Source organism: Chenopodium album, chromosome 27 (genome assembly GCF_948465745.1).
Source record: "Chenopodium album chromosome 27, dcCheAlbu1.1, whole genome shotgun sequence".
Taxonomy (NCBI): Eukaryota; Viridiplantae; Streptophyta; class Magnoliopsida; order Caryophyllales; family Amaranthaceae; genus Chenopodium; species Chenopodium album.
This window is the reverse complement of record NC_137860.1, coordinates 35,930,508-35,948,758: the sequence shown is the minus strand read 5'-3', so window position 1 is coordinate 35,948,758 and position 18,251 is coordinate 35,930,508. Positions and strand designations below refer to the sequence as shown.

Sequence of the window (18,251 nt, the reverse complement as noted above, 5' to 3'; positions counted from 1 at the left end):
ATGTACAAACTTTGGGCCGAGAACAATGGGCTTCTTTCATAAGAATAATAAAAAGGAAAGATCAAACAGGCTTAACTATTGCCCATTTGAAAATGATTATTCCTTGAAGACAGCAGTTGAGGAACAAAAATACTGTCAGTAGCATCGTTACGACTGTCAAGAATTAATGTTTAAATTTGTTTATTGTTTTATGTTCGCATAAATCAACCTCAAAGCATAAAGCATTACATAGGTCTCATTAATTTATCACTACTCTAGTACTCTTACTGTTTATTTTAAAAGACTAAATTCACTAGGTTCTTTGCCTATTAATATCGTGCAATTTTTAAAAGACTCATTGCTTTGTCTTTTACTTAGTTTAGTTACTCCATACTTCATATTTAATAAAATACTACTCGTAATAAATTAATATAATACGTGACGTAATTATATTTTATTCCGTATACAGGTATACGGAGTACTTGACTTATGTTTAGTTTTGTTGTAATTAGTTTGTGTTAAAAGAGTTTGTGATACGGTAACAACAAGCTAAGAAATGCATTATTTTTTTATTTTTATTTTTTCTAAATGAGACTTTGGCTAGATTGCCTAGACAAGCAGACCAATACTCACTAAACAAGATTTAAAGAAATAATGGCCATTGGGCCCTAATATGTTAGGGATAATGAAGATATAATTGGAGTAAATAAACTTAAATTTTGTAAAACAATACTACTCCGGAAGTTACTTTAGATATTTCTTTGATTGCTGCATTAGTGCATTCACACTCTTTTCTTCTAATTAAAATGGATTCAATTTGTTTTCCGCTTTATATTTTATAACACCAACTATTCTCTTATACTTCTTCTCTTATAGACTATAGTCCATAACAGCTCATAACATCCTAAACAATCAAAATCCTACAAATCAAAAGATGATATAGTGTCATAAAATTACTGCGAGACAAAGAAAACATATAAGGGAATGATTTTGATATACGAAGTACTAAAAGTTAATTTTGGCACACCAATGAGTGAGAAGAGCATAGAAAATCGTGCTCTCACAATAAATGTGCCAAAATCAATTTTTTGTATACCAAAATTATTTTCCGAGCATATGTCATCTTCTAAATTCTACTCCATAAAAGTCTAAAACTCCATAGTTAGATTCTAGGCAAGAAATGATGATGATTCATGAGGCGTTGATCGACAACATAGATTTGATAATATGATTAAAAATGTTACAAAAATAAAATAAAAAAAACAGTCAACCGTACATAAAAAAATGAGATCATGTTGACTCAACAACACAAGCCTGTGAATTCTGATGATGTTATTGACCGTTTTTGAATAATACTCCTGACTTCCTGACCTTTCTGGACCCCACTTCTTAATACTACAAATCATGAGTTTTGTTTTTGAGCTTATTATCATAAATCTTTTCCCAAATGCTGACAAATTTATGTTAAGTACTTTGTATTTTTGTACCAATCTACTTATAGTCTATCTAATTCCAGTACTACGTACTTAATTTTGACCCGAGTTAACAGTTAAGCTCATAATATTGCTGTTAAGAAAATGTCCTTTTCTTAGTTTTAAGTTAAAAAAAAAAAAAGTTACGTTAAATTTTCAAATTCAAAAATTATGGAGTAATTTTCTTAACTAATTGATTTATATAATTAGCATATTGAAAATCCAACAAGATATTCCATCAATGATTACATTATGGATGAATTTAGAATGTTATTTAGAGAGATTTCCAAATCAAGAAAGATAAACCTTATACATATATTTTTATATCTATTGTGTTTAGACAAGTCAAATTTAATGGCTTATTACGAATAAATATGTATGATTATATGAAGTAACATGGATTTTTATTGGTATTGAGAGAGTTATAACTCTTGTAAGTACAATAATGAATTTCAATCTTTAATTTTGGGTAACACTCTAAGATTTTAAACTAAGTTAGTCCACATCTACAAATTTATAAATTTAAAATATCTTACGAGTATTACTTATAGACACTTGATAATAACTTATAATCTTTTATGTGCTTTTTAGCTCTTAATAGTAGAATTCTTTTACATTATTCAATTGTTCACCAACATCAAGGATGGTACATTGAGCATTTGAGCCTCATTATACTTGAATCATCACATGACCTCCACTACTTTTTGTTGTATAACCAATGCGGCATGCTAATTTTTCTCGCTTTCTTTTCCTAACACTACACTATGGATTTGTTCTCATTGACTGAAAATGTGCTGAGTTGAATTGAACTGAACTTATTAGAGCTGAACAGAATTGAAATGAATATTTTATAATAGAAGGAAATTAGGAGCTGAATTGAACTGAATTGAAAATCACAAGCCCTATATCTTACTTCGTGTAAACAATGACCGAATTTTATATCATGTACACGGTACAACCGAACACTCCCTTAATCACCAAGACGCTATCGTAGTTAATGTATACCACAGAGGTTATTCTTGTAAAATCTTAAAATAGGTTCCCAAGTTCAAAACTTAATATTCCATGACAAAAATTGAAAAAAAAAAAAGATGTTAAATTTTTTGAGTTTATCACTGGAAATTCGCGCAGAAAGAGCAACCAAACCCAAAATCCAAAGAATAAATTTTCTCCACTTTTCTTTCTCTTGCTCTCTCTAACTTTCTAATTTTTTATTTTCTTTCTTTTTATATTTTACAATAAAATTGTATTATTTCTCATTCTTTCTTCTTCTATAGTATAGCCACCTTTCTATCTGTTAAATTACAATTTTCCACTTTAATTCTTCTTCATCAAAAAAATTTATATTCTCTCTTCTCTTTCACACTTCTCTACTTTCTCTCTCTTAATTTTTGTTGTTTCTCTCTCTAAAAACAGGGGAACTCTGTTCTGTTCTGCTTTTTTTGAAGCTCTTTAACAATGGCGGACATTAGTCATCCTCCCATGGAACAACTTCAAGACCTTGAATATTGCATAGACTCTAATCCTCCTTGGGGTACTGTATTACTCACTTTTAATTCAATTTTAGTCATTCAATTTTGTAATTATTACTTAATTACTTTATTAATTATATACATAATCCTTATTTGCTCTTTATTAATGTCCCACCACCATTGAAAATCTTCTAAAAGGTTCTTTCTTTTTTGGTTTTTTTTCATGGGTTTTTCGAAAAATGAAAAGGGTTCATTTTAATTTTCATTTTTTTCAATTTTTTATTTATTTTTTGAGTTTTATTGTAATTTGAATTTGGTTATATTTTTGTTTTGTATAGTTAATTATTGGTTTATCTTAATATCTGCCACATTTATTATGAAAGTTAAAGTGTTTGTTTCAGGTGGTCCAAATATTGTGGAAATGGAATGAAATTTAATTGTATTTATTAGGTTTTTGAAAGTTCAAGTTAATTATGGTATTAATAGGTGTTTTTAGTCAAAATGTCATAGTCTTGCTCTCAGTTATCTGTTTGTTTCTATTAATATTAGGGTGTGTCACTTTTCAAAGAACCACAATTGATAATTATCAAGTACAAAGTAGTTTGAATTTTTGCAACATTTATTCTCTATTTGTTTTATGTTAATTTGTTTGTTAGTATTAATTAAAAGAATTTTCCCAATTTTGCGGTGTTTAGGTAATTTTATATAGTTTTCTGATCGAATTTATAAACAATCTATGACTTACTTATTATAATGGGTTAATAAGGTAGATTTTCTATTATATTTGTCAGGATATTTGATTAATTATTGGCAATGTGCTTCCTTACTAAATGCCATTATATTGTGTTGCTCTTTAAATTACTATGGTAGGTTATATATATTACGAGAGCAATCGCATCGATGTTTAAAACTTTGAATGATTGTTGTGTGATTGAGTGAATTAGTTTCGTTCACTGAGATTAAGGGGTTTGTTTTGTCATGTGAAAAGGATGAATATGCATTAAACAATGTTGCTCATTGATGAAATTTTGAATACTGTCTTTTTATGATGAGTTGGCTGATAAATGAAGTACAAGTTCAAGTTCAAGTTCAATTATGAGATTTAGAGGATTCTAAAAATAAGAAGCATTACTAATATGGAAAGAAATTGTAAATTTTATCGTATGAGCAACCAAGAAAATTCGATAGGAGTGTTAATCTAATAAAAATCGAGTCCTCAAAACAATAAAATTTCATTTAAGATAGAGTGTGAGCTGGGATTAAATCTTAAATGTGGTATGGACATATGGTCATGATTGAGAACCATTATAAAACTGCTTCTTAAGGATATCATCTTCCGGTTGATCAGTTTATTGACCAGTACACCCTGTAGAAATAAACATATCAAGGATGGTAGTTTAATGATTATGTAAATGTACATACTTAAAAGAAAAATCTATCTTTGTATTTTGTTTTGTACATATTACATGTATGGTTGGTAGATCTTTTAGCTTCCTCTGTCTGATTATAACTGGAAGCAATCTTGCAGTCGAAACCATACTTCTAGCGTTCCAGAACTACATTTTGATGCTTGGCACAAGTGTGATGATTCCTACATTGATAGTCCCTGCAATGGGTGGATCTGATGTAAGCCCTTTTACTAAGTCCCGAGTTTCTGCTAAATTGATATACTAGTTACCTTTGGGTAAAATAACAATTGAATGCTGTAAGATTGGTGATGTTCTCATGTGTCCTTATGACCCCACGATGTTTTCTGTAGAATCAATGCAACGGTCTACTAAAAGCTATTCTTATTGGTTCTTTCCCATTTTTCCTTGCGTTGTAACATGAAGGGAGTAACTTTAATGGGGTTAAGAGAAATGAAAACCATGGTTTTATGTTCAAGACAATGGTAGGGAAAGATGACGCAACAATCTCCTAGAGAAATAATACTAATTATGTAGGACTTTTTCGTTATTTAAGAATATCAAGATTAGTGTCTATTCAAGAGCTTAGACCATGCTGAAATTCTATTTAAATCTTGAGCTATTTGATTGCGGTAATTATAAGTCTACCATGCCTTCTGCACACTGTGACACCTTGTTAACATGTCCAGGGTGACAAGGCACGGGTCATACAAACTCTCCTATTTGTGGCAGGGATTAACACCCTCTTACAAGCATTGTTTGGGACCAGGCTACCTGCTGTAGTCGGAGGATCCTTTGCTTACCTTGTTCCTGTAGCATACATAATAAATGACTCATCACTGCAGCGCATTCCGGATAATCATGATGTAAGTTCATCCTTAACTTTGTTTGGCCATAGACTTCTTAGCTTTGTCCTTTCTCTGGTTTAACAAGGTTTCTAAGTGGAATAGAATCTATACACTTATGCATTTGTAATTTGCATTGGTTTTCAATAATTAAGATCGGAAGTATGATTGAAGCTGAGTGCAAATTGTTCGTGAAAATTTAAGCCTAGTGATTATGCAAAAAAAAAAAAAAAACCCCAATATGTATTCTTCCTAACATTGATTATCTGTTATTGAATGTCCACTGCATGATGTTGAGCATTTTAGTTGTTAAAGGTTTCTGCACTTTGTGAAAATGCCACATTTTACCCTTTTTGTTTTTATTATTTTTTTTCCCTTTTTACAGAGATTTATTCAAACTATGAGGGCTATTCAAGGAGCTCTTATTGTTTCCTCTAGTATACAGATAATTCTAGGTTACAGCCAACTTTGGGGACTCTTTTCAAGGTATGTATTGGTTCTTCTGAGTCTCCTGACTATCTAAGTGTCTAAGCGGTGTACTTCTCTTATTAGTTAGCATTTTTGTGCTGATGTGTACATTTACATGTTTTTACAGATTCTTCAGTCCTCTTGGCATGGCACCAGTTGTTGGATTGGTCGGCTTAGGGTTGTTTCACCGAGGATTTCCTGCGGTAGGTACCAATGGACTAAGGAGATGATTTACATGTAGCGTATGGTTATTCTAGACCCTGATAAATTAATTTTGACTAATTTTTTATTTATTTATTTATTTTTTTTTCTTGTGAATGGACCTGAAATCTGATGCATTGAACTTCCCTAAAATTTATTCTCTTACTTTATACATAGTATGTTATTCAAACTCAGGCACTCATGTCCAACACGACTCATGACTCATGAGTACCAAATATCATATTAGCTTATGTTAAATCTTTCTTATATTAGGTCCAAAATTAAGCGTCAAGCATCCATACCTATGTAGGATTGTCTGAATAGCATACATTTTCTTTTCGTTCACTGGATATTACAGCTAACTACTTCAAGCTCCTTTTTCATTTCAGCTAGGGAACTGTGTAGAAATTGGGCTACCAATGCTATTGCTCGTGATTGGACTGTCTCAAGTGAGTAACTTGTTAAATGTACTTGTACTGGTTTCCTTTAAGAAATCCTAATAATGAGTATTCCGGTTTTGTTCATTGTAGTATCTGAAGCATATCAGACCTTTGAAAGATATCCCGATATTCGAGAGATTTCCTGTTATTATTTGTGTCTCGATTGTATGGCTTTATGCTGTTATCCTGACAGCAGCTGGAGCCTACAGACATAAGCCAGGGCATACTCAGAACAGTTGTCGTACAGATAGGGCAAATCTTATATCAACTGCCCCATGGTAATTATCGCTAATGAAGCTCATAGCAGTTATGTACATCTTGAGGAGGTGAAATTTTTTGGCTTAACTAAATGTTATTATGATAAAACTTCATGCAGGTTCAAATTCCCATATCCTTTGCAATGGGGCCCTCCTACTTTTGCAGCTGGCCATTCCATAGCTATGATGGCATCTGTTTTAGTTTCGATGATTGAGGTAACTGACCTTGTAGCATTGGACCCTGTATCCCATTCTTTCCCTGCCATAATTAGCTGAATTTGCATCCATTCTTTAAAAATTTCTTAATCACTAAAAACTTAAAGAGAACAGTTTAATTTGTTTTTCATGTATGTACCTTTATTCTAGGCTTATCAGTGATAAAATTCTTTTTTCTTGTTTGGATTTTGTAAATTTTGCAGTCAACTGCTGCTTATAAGGCAGCATCCAGACTTGCAATTGCTACCCCTCCTCCAGCTTATGTTTTGAGTCGGGGCATAGGATGGCAGGTAAATTACTATTTGATCTATCATCGTAAACTTTTTATTTTGTCTTTGAGAATCATGCTTATGGCTTTATAAGAAATCAACTTGTTGTTTGTAGCCAAATTGCTAAAGCAAGCTGAAAGCCAGTAATGTGGATTACTTGATTTAAGTAAATATGTGAAATAATACTAGGTCAGGACTCTAGCATGTACACCTGTTTGTGGTTTCTCTTGCTTTGTTGGGATATTACTCCGCTGATGATACAGATTGAAAGATTATTTTTTTTTGTGTAAGATCATGTGCTGTGCATGAAAATATTTGTTCTTTTATCTTCTCATAGGGGATCGGAGTTTTGCTGGATGGTCTCTTTGGAACGGGCACTGGATCTTCTGTCTCTGTGTAAGTATCAAATTACCAATGTACCATGATGGTGTAGTGTCCTTGACTTGTTTTACTCTCCCGCATGCTAAAGCAACCTATTCTGCATCATTTCAGGGAAAATGTCGGATTGCTAGGGCTCACACGAGTAGGAAGTCGGAGAGTTGTTCAAATCTCAGCTGGTTTTATGATATTTTTCTCAACTTTAGGAAAATTTGGAGCTGTTTTTGCATCCATACCATTCCCTATATTTTCTGCATTATACTGTGTTCTCTTTGGCCTCGTGGGTATGTTCCACAACTTCATCTATAAGCTTTTCAATTTTCATACCCCTCAAAATATACGAATCTACTAAACTAACTGAACTTGTTTCGTATGCAGCTTCAGTTGGATTATCATTTCTACAATTTACAAATATGAACTCTATGAGGAATCTTATTATTATTGGGCTCTCTCTTTTTCTTGGGATATCTATACCTCAATTTTTCGATGATTATCGATTAGATCATGGACTTGTTCGGACTAATGCAGGATGGGTGAGTTCACTTATACATAATTGCTTAAAAAATTCTGTACTTTACATCACCCTATGTAAAAGTTAGAACTATAGGCTCACAATAACATTTTGTTTATTAAATTCCTTTCATTTTCTGAGGTTGGAGTTGTTTTTTTGGCAGTTCAATGCATTTGTGACAACCATTTTCATATCATCACCGACAGTGAGCTTGATCATATCAGTGTTCCTGGACAACACACTAGAAGTAGAAAGATCGAAGAAGGATAGAGGAATGCCGTGGTGGGTGAAGTTTAGAAGTTTTAGGGGAGATAACAGGAATGAAGAATTTTACACATTGCCATTCAATCTCAACAGATTCTTTCCTCCTACGTAGTAATTGCCCTTGGAAGTCGGAAATGAGACCAGCAGACACTTTTTTATCGGCTCTGGTAATTCTAACCCGTGCTGATTTCAGACTGTCGATGGAAATTCAGCAACAACTGGATATATTTTGATCGTAAGAAGCTAAACCTTCTAACTTATCCAGTGTAAGTTTTGGTGGACCGTGTGCAGTAAGGTCCACGAGGAGTTAGGATAGTATATCATTCTTCTCAATGCCTTATCAGATGTAAATGGCATGCAATAAAATTAGCATGTTTAGCTTCGCCTTAACTTTTTGCAATTGTGCAGGTCATATCTATATAAAAATGTCTAATTCTGGATTATTAGAAAGATGCAGTATCTATACTAAAAAAAAATGCATGGTTATATGCATGATTTATGTAACTATTCATTTTTGATCACTAGTTCAATTCAGAGATTCAATTGATTTAGTTCTTTTCCATGTATTAATTTATGGGTTTTCCTGGGTTGGGAGGCTGAATTGGTGATAATATTATCCTACGAATTGTTGATTCCTGTTCCATACCTCATTTGGACCCTAAATACTTCCCTTCGTTTTAGAAATAACTTACACATTGAACTTTTTTTTCACTATTCATATAACTTTGACTATTGGTAATTGATATAAAGTTTCATAGTATAACTTTTTTGTATAATTTTTTATTAATAATTACTTAGGTAAAATAAATTATTGCATTGACATGTGTTTAAAGTTTGACTGTGTCAATTATTCTAAGATAGAAAACAAATTTTGTTTAACCATTCAAAAGGAAGGGGAAATCAACTGGGACCCCGTAGAAAGGCCATTTTTGACACACTTTAAAGGTTTAAGCTCTTCAAACGACCCTTGAGCTTCAATCAAACATGACATGTAGTTAAATTAATGGATAAGACTTAATAAATTCATATGGTGAATTTTTATTGATTTACTTATTCTTAATTTAAGAAGCTACAATTTGGCAAATAAGATGTATTGAACAATCAACAATATTATTGAACATCTTTTTAAAGATTGATAATAAAAGATTTTGGAATTTCCAATTGCGTTTTGAGTAACTCACAAATCACAAAACCTAATTGATCATTTTGGGTAACATTTTCATTCTTTACTTCTACAAAAAGAAAGAACAAAACTACAGAAGAAAGTCATCCAAATTCATACAGATTCCTGTCACATAGCAAATTCAGTATATAAAAGCCAAAAAAAATTCCAATTGCTTGATATCTCGGATAAGCATGATTATGGGTAACTTTAGTATCATGAACCATAGTAATTCTTGAATCCTACTATATGATAAACTATACAGGCAACTAGCTGTTCAAGAAAAGCTAACACAAGGATCCACTACTGCTGAAAATGAACGAATCGAATGCCTACAAAAATCTTAGACGTGACACGTGAGAGATATAAGCAGACAAAAAGAAATTCCTAACAATTACTCACAAAAGAGAATATATATACAATTGCAGGAACGTGTGTACGCCAGTTTCTATGAGAATTATAGCAGGAAGGCCAGGAACAATGCTACTCGAACTTGTGTACTGATGTAGGACACGGGTATATGCGTCCAAGTGGAAAAATGAAGCAGCGCGAAGAGTTTGAACCTCTGTTACTGAGACAAATTTCAAAGCCCGAGCAAGATAGGCTGCAACAAACAAACTATGCAATGTTTGCCTCGTCATCTAGCAGTGGTGCTTTGTTTGTGTTGTTAAGTTCACTGATATTATGCTCGCTCTCTTCATTAAATTTGTCTGGACAACGCAAAAAGATACCTGTAACCATAACATAATTAGTAAATTTCACGGTATAGCAAGTTTTGTATAGCATGAAGTGGTACACTAGTTTTATACAACCATAACATAAGCAGTTTTTAACTAATTATGCGAATAAGAGCTAAGATATACCATCTTACAACTCATAATAATGTCTAGACTCTAGAGTGCATTTTTAAAAAGATAAAAATTCTAGGGTAGATCGTTGAACTAGGAAAACTTTACCCACCCAAAAGGCCAAAACCGTGAATATATAAGATTTGAAGTTTGAACACTTTTTCTTTTACTTTTCAACTCAAAAGCTGAAATAACCCAACTGAAAATTGATACTATCCAAAAGCCACTTTAAAACTGATTTTCAGCTAATTAAAAATATACTTATCCTAAAACCGACCCCATGGACTGATTTGAGAGTTTGATCCAGGTAACCTAATAGATGCATAATACTTGCTGTCAAGTTAAGCTGCAGGGGGTACTAACTACTAAGTCTACGCATTCCAGAGGAGTTACGATCCTAAAGGATATGCATGATCCTCACTGAAGCAATTCAGAAGTGTTAGTCTTTATTAGACTAGGAAAATAAGACAATGGTTTTCCATTTTTTGTGCAGTAGACGGAAGGTTAGCTCTGAAATCACAGTCATAAATACAATATTGTCTTTCCCTTTTCTTCAGGGATGAGTAAGAGAAGGGAAGGTTGAGCTCCAAAATCAAAGGTTGTTAAAAAAGAAGAATGCAGACAGTATTCTTACCTATAAACCATATTGCAGCTGCTAGAAACAAAATAGAAGTCAAACTTAGAGCTGTCTTCCTCCAATTATGAATATGATCCTGCACCATGTATAAAAAATTTCAGTGGAGGCATGAAAATGGTATAGATTATCTGTAATATGTATGCTCTTTCATCCTAGAATATTACAATTCTAATAAAAGATGTGAACCACTTCGTTGACCTTCCATGACTATAAAAACATGATGTATAATATGAAGCCTTCAGATGGAATACAACAATTCTAATAAAAGATGTGAACCACGTCGTTGACCTTCCATGACTATAAAAACATGATGTATAATATGAAGCCTTCAGATGGAAAATAAGGAGCACATAGAGCACAAGGGAAAGAGATGAAGTGCAAATGTACCTGGAGAACACCAACAAGGGGTGAGGATGGCACATCACCAAACACATGAATTGAAACCGTGGACATGGCCATAGAAAGCGGTCGTAAACTGGGCTTAACAGAGTGCAAGCATACATAATTTACAGGGGCCTGCAAGTGGGAGAGAGATAATATATTACACACAAAAATATTTGATTCATAATTCTCTGATAATTTTGTTCTCTTTTTGTCAAATTACTTTAATAAGAATGCCATGATAGCAAATGAACCACCGGGATATCATTGAATAAATATTGTTTCTTAATGTACCTGAGTTGCAAAGACAAGTAGTTCACCAATTGCGAAGAAAATGAGGAAATATATCTCTTTCTTGAAACAGAAAGCACTAAAGCAAAACACAGCTCCAAGAAAAGTTGAAGCAGAGAGAAGCTGCAAGTTTTCCAAAGAAAATTAATTATCAAATGATGAAAAAGGATCCTGACAATGACTAGAGCATGAAGTGCATGTCAACATGTATAGAAACACAGTTGACCAATGCTAGCAATTATACTGTGAAGAAAAAAAAAACCATCAAGTAATTCTTCTACCTTAAAAGCATTGGAAAGTGTGGAGTTAATGTAATCAAGAACGAGACCTCCACCTATAGTTCCAGCTAATCCACAACCAACTGTAATCCCGCCAAAGACCATATCTGCATTAGCCTATCAAAGTCACCGACAACATTGAGTTGGTTAGACTAAATGCGATATTATTACAAGCATATTGCCACAAGTTGCATCTCATTTTATATAACAGATTCCAGAGCAAATAGCTCAGGGACTTAGTTTGGTATCATGAACTAAGTGAGAACTTACCATGTTGTAAATATTGTAACCAGCCTTTGGTCCCCAGTATGAGTACGCACCCAAAACAAAGTTGTAAGATATATAACCTGGAGAAATCAATACAGACATTCTAAGCATCTGGGACAATTTTATGTCTAAACAGGAAAATGTCAAAAGTAGCTCTAGGGCTATGTTCGGGCAATGAATATATCTCCCAAAAACAATTGTTATCATTGAATGACATATGATTGTCATAAGTTTCATGCTTAATACCATATTATATGTAATCTGTATTCATATCCCTTACGACTAGGATAAAAAGGACATTTCAAAATGAATAGACAACATTTGATTTCAGTGGTCAACCCATCTAATGTTAGCCACTAATTTGTAGGTATATGATATGATGTGTTATACAATGATTTCATAGTGATTCTTGAAACTTTTTTTTGAGTATTGTGTAATGTTATTTTTGCAATAATGACATACAATTAATGCCCAACATTGACAATGATTGACCACATATCAAAATATACAGTAAATCGTTTTGAAACAGAGAGAGTAGCGGAGTACTGAGAGAGAAATTACTCTTCACAAGCAATACAGGGTCTAAGGTCAGTAAACAATATGGGGTGATGCCATCAACAAAAAAAAAAAAAAAAAAAAAAAGGGGTGATAATACAATTATCACTACAGAAGGATATAGATGTACCTAGAACATTGACAACATAAACCTTCTCAGAAAGAAGCACCTTCATGTCACCTAAAAATCTTGTAAATACATTCCCTGATCTGTATGTTCAACATTGAAGGAAATAATAATTAAAAAAAAACAAATTGCATTAAAATGCGATATATGAGCTTGAAGTATGAAATATACTTCAATTATCATTAGACAAATACTCCATATCATTGCAAAAGATGGGGTGTTTAAAATTGTGATTTATAAACCATGACTTGCATTACAAATAAAAGTTATGAATAATTGACTAAATTACTCTTGTATAAAGTACGTACTATGTAGTATTCAACTTCAGATATTTTAGTCTTTACTTCCATTACAAATAGTATTCAATGTCTATTTACGAAAATGTTGCAGCTTTTGGCTCTACTTTTAAAGTAAATCATAACCATTCATCTTTTCATGCAGTCCATATATCTGTAACCAGGAAGATATTAGCATCTCTTCTGCATCTGGCATCAGGAGTCTTTACTCTCATAACCCTCCTGTTATATGGTTGCTTTTATCTTATCGATTTAATAGTGGTATTCCAATTCTACTGAAAAAGACATACTCAAGTTAAGTGCTAAACTATAATTCTAACCAGAGGAAGGTTTAAACTTACTTGGAAGCTTCACCCAAATCATCATTTTTCTCCTCACTGTCCCCAGTAACTAAAATCTCTGAATCTGCAAGACAATGCACACCAACTCACTACATAGACTGAAGAAAAATAAAATAAATAAAAACTTTTGACCTTCACTTATTTTCAACATATATAAATGCTCGAAAATATGGTATAACAAGGGGGCATTAAATTATGCAAACCTAGCGCATCAGGAGCAACTGTCTCAACAGAAGACGCCTTTTTGGATCCAGCAGGTGCAAATCCTGATAATCGAAGGAGAAAAGGAAGAAAATTAGTAAAAGAAGGCAGCAGCTTAAGCTTAAAAACTAATGCACAGAGAAATAACAAACCTTTCAACTGCAGTGGTTTCATAACAAATCCTAAAATAACAAATGGAACCATCAAGATTGCCTCAAGCCAAAAAGCCCAACGCCACGCAAGATGGCTTCCGACCTAAAATATTGAAACAAAACAATATGGTGTAAAAGTAATCAGCCCAATCAGTTATCTTATATCAAGCACAAGCAGCACAGATAGTGATATATTAAATTCATCTGGCGCAGATGATATTGATACAAACTGAGCTCAAGTTCCGGATTTCACAAATAGGCTCACAATTGAGTTAGCATCAATTCAGCTCTAGTCTAGTTTAGATTTAATTGATCTCAAGTAAATTATATCTTAAACTGATTCATCTATCACTCATAATGTGCAAAGGTGTTCGCAGTCAAAAATCACCTTCCTATAAAAATGTGTGCAAGGCAACTGGGACTTTTATAAAGAGATGAGGGAATAAAAGATTGGCTCAATAAATACTCTACACAAGCCAGGATTTTTCAAGTTACTAAAATTCAACCAAGTTCAGCTAAAATCAAAGCGTCTTTTGACCGAATTGTGAGGCAAAACTCTGACTGAACAGAAAATCAAAGTTTTATACATGGACAATACTGCAGCAGCAAACTTACAAACATATGTAGCTAGAATTACATTGGCAGCATATAAAAGATCATCAACATTTTAAAAAGTTAGCTCCAAGCATAATTATCTATGATTACTAAATTCAGCAAACTTACCAGGCCGCCAAAAATATAGCCAACTGCATATCCAACTGGTATACACATGTAAAAAAATCCAAGCCATGCTGTTCTCTGACATAACAAAATACAAAGTAATCAAATATGCAGTTTGATTGGTCATATTGCATAACTGCATGGTAAGGACAGAAACGATAGCTCATTTATGCCTGGGCAAGAAGGTACAATAACATTGCAATTGACAGCTATGAACTCACAACATTTAAGTATTCTCTTTGAGGGCAAAAACGATAGCCCATTTTATGTTCTATGAAGTCTGAAAAAAGTTCGCAGCATGAGAGTGATAATGGAAGATAAAGACTAGCCTTATAATTCATTCATGCTCTCTCTTGAGAATATTATTACTCATGCATGCATTTTCAGAATACAAAATACAAGATGCTACAATTTTAAGTTAAGGGGAGAAAGAGGGAAAAAAAGTACCTGAGTATCAGGAGCATTATCATCGATGAAGGGGGCTGCAAGGCTGATAAATGATGCCTCGCCTACACCGACAAGCCTAAGAAAGAAAAAATCCTATGAGTTAGATCAGAAAGATGTGCTGAACAAAAAACAGAATCAGATTAGACTTACATCCGGGCAATGGAAATGGACCAGAAATCCCATGAACACGCACAGCCAACTATAGCAATAGTCCAGACCAACAATCCAACTCCAATTAATCTAAACGGATTCACACTGCAAAGACAAAAGAGGATAAAAAAAGAGGAACCGTATAAACTATCATCAGTCTCATCATACAACTTAATGAACATCAACAGTAAATAAAATTATCCTAGTACAGCTATCCTTACTGATGAAAGATGCTAACTTGCAGATTTCTGTCCATTGGATTGCAGAAAAAGCAGCTTTGGGGTGGACACCAATAGGTTGGGTGGGATTTGGGCAAGGTCAGCAGAGGTTTGGTTCAGGCTCGGGCCCTTGGGTCAAGGCATGGTAAGATTGTCAACAATCAATATAAAGTATCTTAACTTTGGGATGATTATTCAAGTAAGTTTGATAAGGTCTTCTTATGAGTATGATCACGTGAGAAGGTAATAAGACAAAAAAACGCAACAAATTGTGACATCTATGGGAAAGTTGGGATTTATTGTGTGTGTATAGTGTACATGTGTGTGTGTTGGGGGGGGGGGGGGGGGGGGGTCAGATTTTCTTTTGTTCAGTGAAGTCACATCTTTTCAGCACAAATTATAAGTGTATTCAAGGCAATATTTCTTCTATGTAAAGATCAGTGATCCAGCTTCTTCAATCAGTATAGATTCCAGAAGAGTCTTTGCAAGAACGAAAAAAACAAGCATAATTCCGATATTAAAGCAGAATGCATAACTACCCACCTCTTTGCTAATGTAGCAAAAATAGGGGAAGCCAACAGGAGTCCAACCATGAAAGCTGATGATAGCACACCATCTTCAAAATTGCTTAAGTTAAATTCTCCCCTAGACACATTAGGCAAGACAACAAGATCAAATCATTAGAACACATATAAAGCAAGGTCAGTAGTGATGGCTAACAAATATCCATTCACAGACTAGATATGCCCCAAAAGGGCACAAACGAATTATTAATACCATCGAGAAGACAAATATAGTCCATTTATGACATTCCTAATCTAACATGTGAGAAACAATAATCAGACAGCTAAACTAAAATAATACTTATTGATTAGAAAATTGCCAAAAATAGACACTGTTCTGTACTCAAGGTTTCATGTGTGTACAAGTGCAGGCAGTGCAGCTAAAGCATGAATGTACCCTGTCCCAAGTTCATATTGTGTACTCTATTCCCATCAGTCAATTACACTATCAAGAACCAATGTGGATTACAAGCAAGCTAATTATTTATGCACCTATTCAGGCAGCAAAATAAAGCTCTAACAGACTTCCAAATACTACATTCAGGAGACCACTAGTACCAAACTCCCATATACAAAATCATCTGATTCCAATATCAAGCACCATTTCATTCCTCATAGGGGCAAAGAACCGCAAGGACGTTTCAGCAAAACATGTGAAAGGGAATGTCTGAATTAAATGTCAATGTTGACTTGTATACCAATGGCTGATCCACCAGTAGGCTAAATTAGAAAGAGAACTACTAACACTGCCTCACCATTTTATATATTCAAACATTGTTGAATCATAACAACATTGAGTCCTAATAACTCAACTCCAAAACAATACTAAAACTAGAAGTTGTGATTGTATAGAGCTTACTGAATTCCACTACCACCAGAGCATTTGCCACCGGAGCAAGTCTTGCGTTCACCATTCACACCATTGCTAGCAATTGTTCCTCGATCCAAATAATTTATCAAGTTAATCACACAAAATAATGCCAATAACCTGCATAAAACACACAGTGAGCTAACACATCAAATTTTGCCGTATACCCAATTATCAAAGACCAAAGAAACACAATCCAAACAACACAATTCCAATTCTATAGAACATGCATTCACCTCAAACACAAAAACCTAATTTTGGGTTGCAGTTCGCGGTGATCGGACTTTCTACTCTCCACCAATTTTACCCTAATTTCTCAAAGCTTATCTTCTACTAACACCAAAATTTCACCCAAAACCTCTCTAAATTCAACACTATGATCAGCTAACAAAAATCTGACATATTTACACAAACCCATCAAATTAACACCTCAAACAAAACTATAAATAAAAATTACCCAATTACCCAAATCATAAATCTTCCTCACAATTCAAATCAAACACCCAAAAGATTGAAGAAAATTGCAAAATCTTACAACCCCAAAATCATAAACAATTATAAAGTCAAACACCCAAAATAAAGGAGATACCTTTTAGGTGTAAACCAAGAAGGCTGAAGAGCAGAATTTCTGACATCTGAAACCACCATTTTTTCTTCTTGAGTTTTTGGTTGTTCTTCACCAGTAACAGCAACAACAACTGAAGAATTCTTTGAATCTTCTTCTGCTGGTTTTGTCTGTTCTTCTTCTCCCATCTATGAATAAGCCCACCCACCAAAATTAAATAAAAAAAAAAAGGTAAAAATAAAACAAAAAAAGAGTAAAAATTTCTCTTTTTTTAATTTTAATTGAATTTTTCTGGGTAATTGAATTGACTTCAGTGGTACTGATTTTCTGAATCACGCAATCTGATGTGAATGGTAGGTTGAAATAAATCAGAAAAAGCAATTATAAAACGACCCCTCAATTTTTTTTGAGCAATTAATGCGAAAAATATAAAAAAAATTTGGAAATTTTATCTTTTATTTATAATTTTACCTATAATAGATCAGAATTTAATCACCCATCTCATCTCTGATGTCGCTGTTTGTGATAATTTACTTTAACAGAAAAGTTGATTAATGTACAACCTTCTTTTGAAAAAACACAATAATCTTTTGGAAAACTAAAATAAAAACTAAAATTGGAGGTGGGTAAAAAAAAAACAAAAAAAAAAAAAAAAATAATAGAAGAAATGATAACGTAGGATATTTGCGGGAGTTGTGAGATGAATTTGGATTCTTTACAGTTTTCTGAATCATACTCTAACCTCGTCATTTGGGTTTATGATTGGTGTTTTTGTATTCACGTCATCACGTGTAAGTTTAGTCAATTTTAAGCTTCACATAAAAATCATCTTGTTTTACTTAGAAACGCGTTTATCAATGCATGATTTTAAGCAATACGTACTTGCTATATTTTCAATAGCATATATTAACGAGTAGAAAAAAAGATGACTCTATATAGCTATTTTTGTTTCAAATATAAGTCACAAAAGAAAGTTAAAGTAACTTATTATCAATATGAAGTATTG

At 33.2% G+C, this 18,251-nt stretch overlaps 2 protein-coding genes across 3 annotated transcripts; one reads left to right on the top strand and one right to left on the bottom strand.

Annotated features, from left to right (window-relative positions):
• Nucleotides 1–2,585: 2,585 nt before the first annotated feature.
• LOC145618895 (nucleobase-ascorbate transporter 1-like) lies at nt 2,586–8,620 on the top strand. The gene is made up of 13 exons (XM_081673499.1): nt 2,586–2,985; nt 4,452–4,549; nt 5,019–5,195; nt 5,560–5,660; nt 5,770–5,845; nt 6,233–6,292; nt 6,374–6,561; nt 6,660–6,756; nt 6,960–7,046; nt 7,363–7,421; nt 7,518–7,687; nt 7,782–7,936; nt 8,078–8,620. Exons 1-13 carry the CDS (start codon nt 2,910–2,912, stop codon nt 8,288–8,290), a joined length of 1,557 nt encoding a protein of 518 aa, XP_081529625.1. The 5' UTR covers nt 2,586–2,909; the 3' UTR covers nt 8,291–8,620.
• Nucleotides 8,621–9,529: 909 nt separating this feature from the next.
• On the bottom strand, nt 9,530–17,977 carry LOC145619107 (putative sphingolipid transporter spinster homolog 2). Of its 2 annotated transcripts, XM_081673711.1 has the most exons (17): nt 17,717–17,977; nt 17,270–17,433; nt 16,672–16,800; nt 15,793–15,894; nt 15,032–15,136; nt 14,882–14,957; nt 14,438–14,512; nt 13,715–13,817; nt 13,565–13,627; nt 13,362–13,425; nt 12,728–12,807; nt 12,046–12,122; nt 11,779–11,892; nt 11,501–11,620; nt 11,213–11,341; nt 10,823–10,901; nt 9,530–10,071 (listed from the first exon to the last, which is right to left on the bottom strand). In XM_081673711.1, exons 2-17 carry the CDS (start codon nt 17,431–17,433, stop codon nt 9,959–9,961), a joined length of 1,593 nt encoding a protein of 530 aa, XP_081529837.1. In that variant the 5' UTR covers nt 17,717–17,977; the 3' UTR covers nt 9,530–9,958. The 2 variants fall into 2 exon arrangements, with proteins under 2 accessions (XP_081529837.1, XP_081529836.1); XM_081673710.1 differs by lacking the exon at nt 17,717–17,977 and having other exon boundaries at nt 17,270–17,657.
• Between the last annotated feature and the right edge of the window lie 274 nt (nt 17,978–18,251).

What these genes read in the sequence shown, in the direction of transcription:
- LOC145619107 (XM_081673711.1), bottom strand. Translation starts at nt 17,433, where the DNA reads ATGGGAGAAGAAGAACAGACAAAACCAGCAGAAGAAGATTCAAAGAAT. An exon ending in CACTTTCCAATGCTTTTAAG is followed by an intron (nt 11,621 to 11,778) that starts GTAGAAGAATTA and finishes GAAAACTTGCAG; the next exon opens with CTTCTCTCTGCTTCAACTTT. An exon ending in TACTTGTCTTTGCAACTCAG is followed by an intron (nt 11,342 to 11,500) that starts GTACATTAAGAA and finishes TCCCACTTGCAG; the next exon opens with GCCCCTGTAAATTATGTATG.
- LOC145618895 (XM_081673499.1), top strand. Translation starts at nt 2,910, where the DNA reads ATGGCGGACATTAGTCATCCTCCCATGGAACAACTTCAAGACCTTGAA. An exon ending in TTTTAGTTTCGATGATTGAG is followed by an intron (nt 6,757 to 6,959) that starts GTAACTGACCTT and finishes TAAATTTTGCAG; the next exon opens with TCAACTGCTGCTTATAAGGC. An exon ending in TGTTCTCTTTGGCCTCGTGG is followed by an intron (nt 7,688 to 7,781) that starts GTATGTTCCACA and finishes TTTCGTATGCAG; the next exon opens with CTTCAGTTGGATTATCATTT.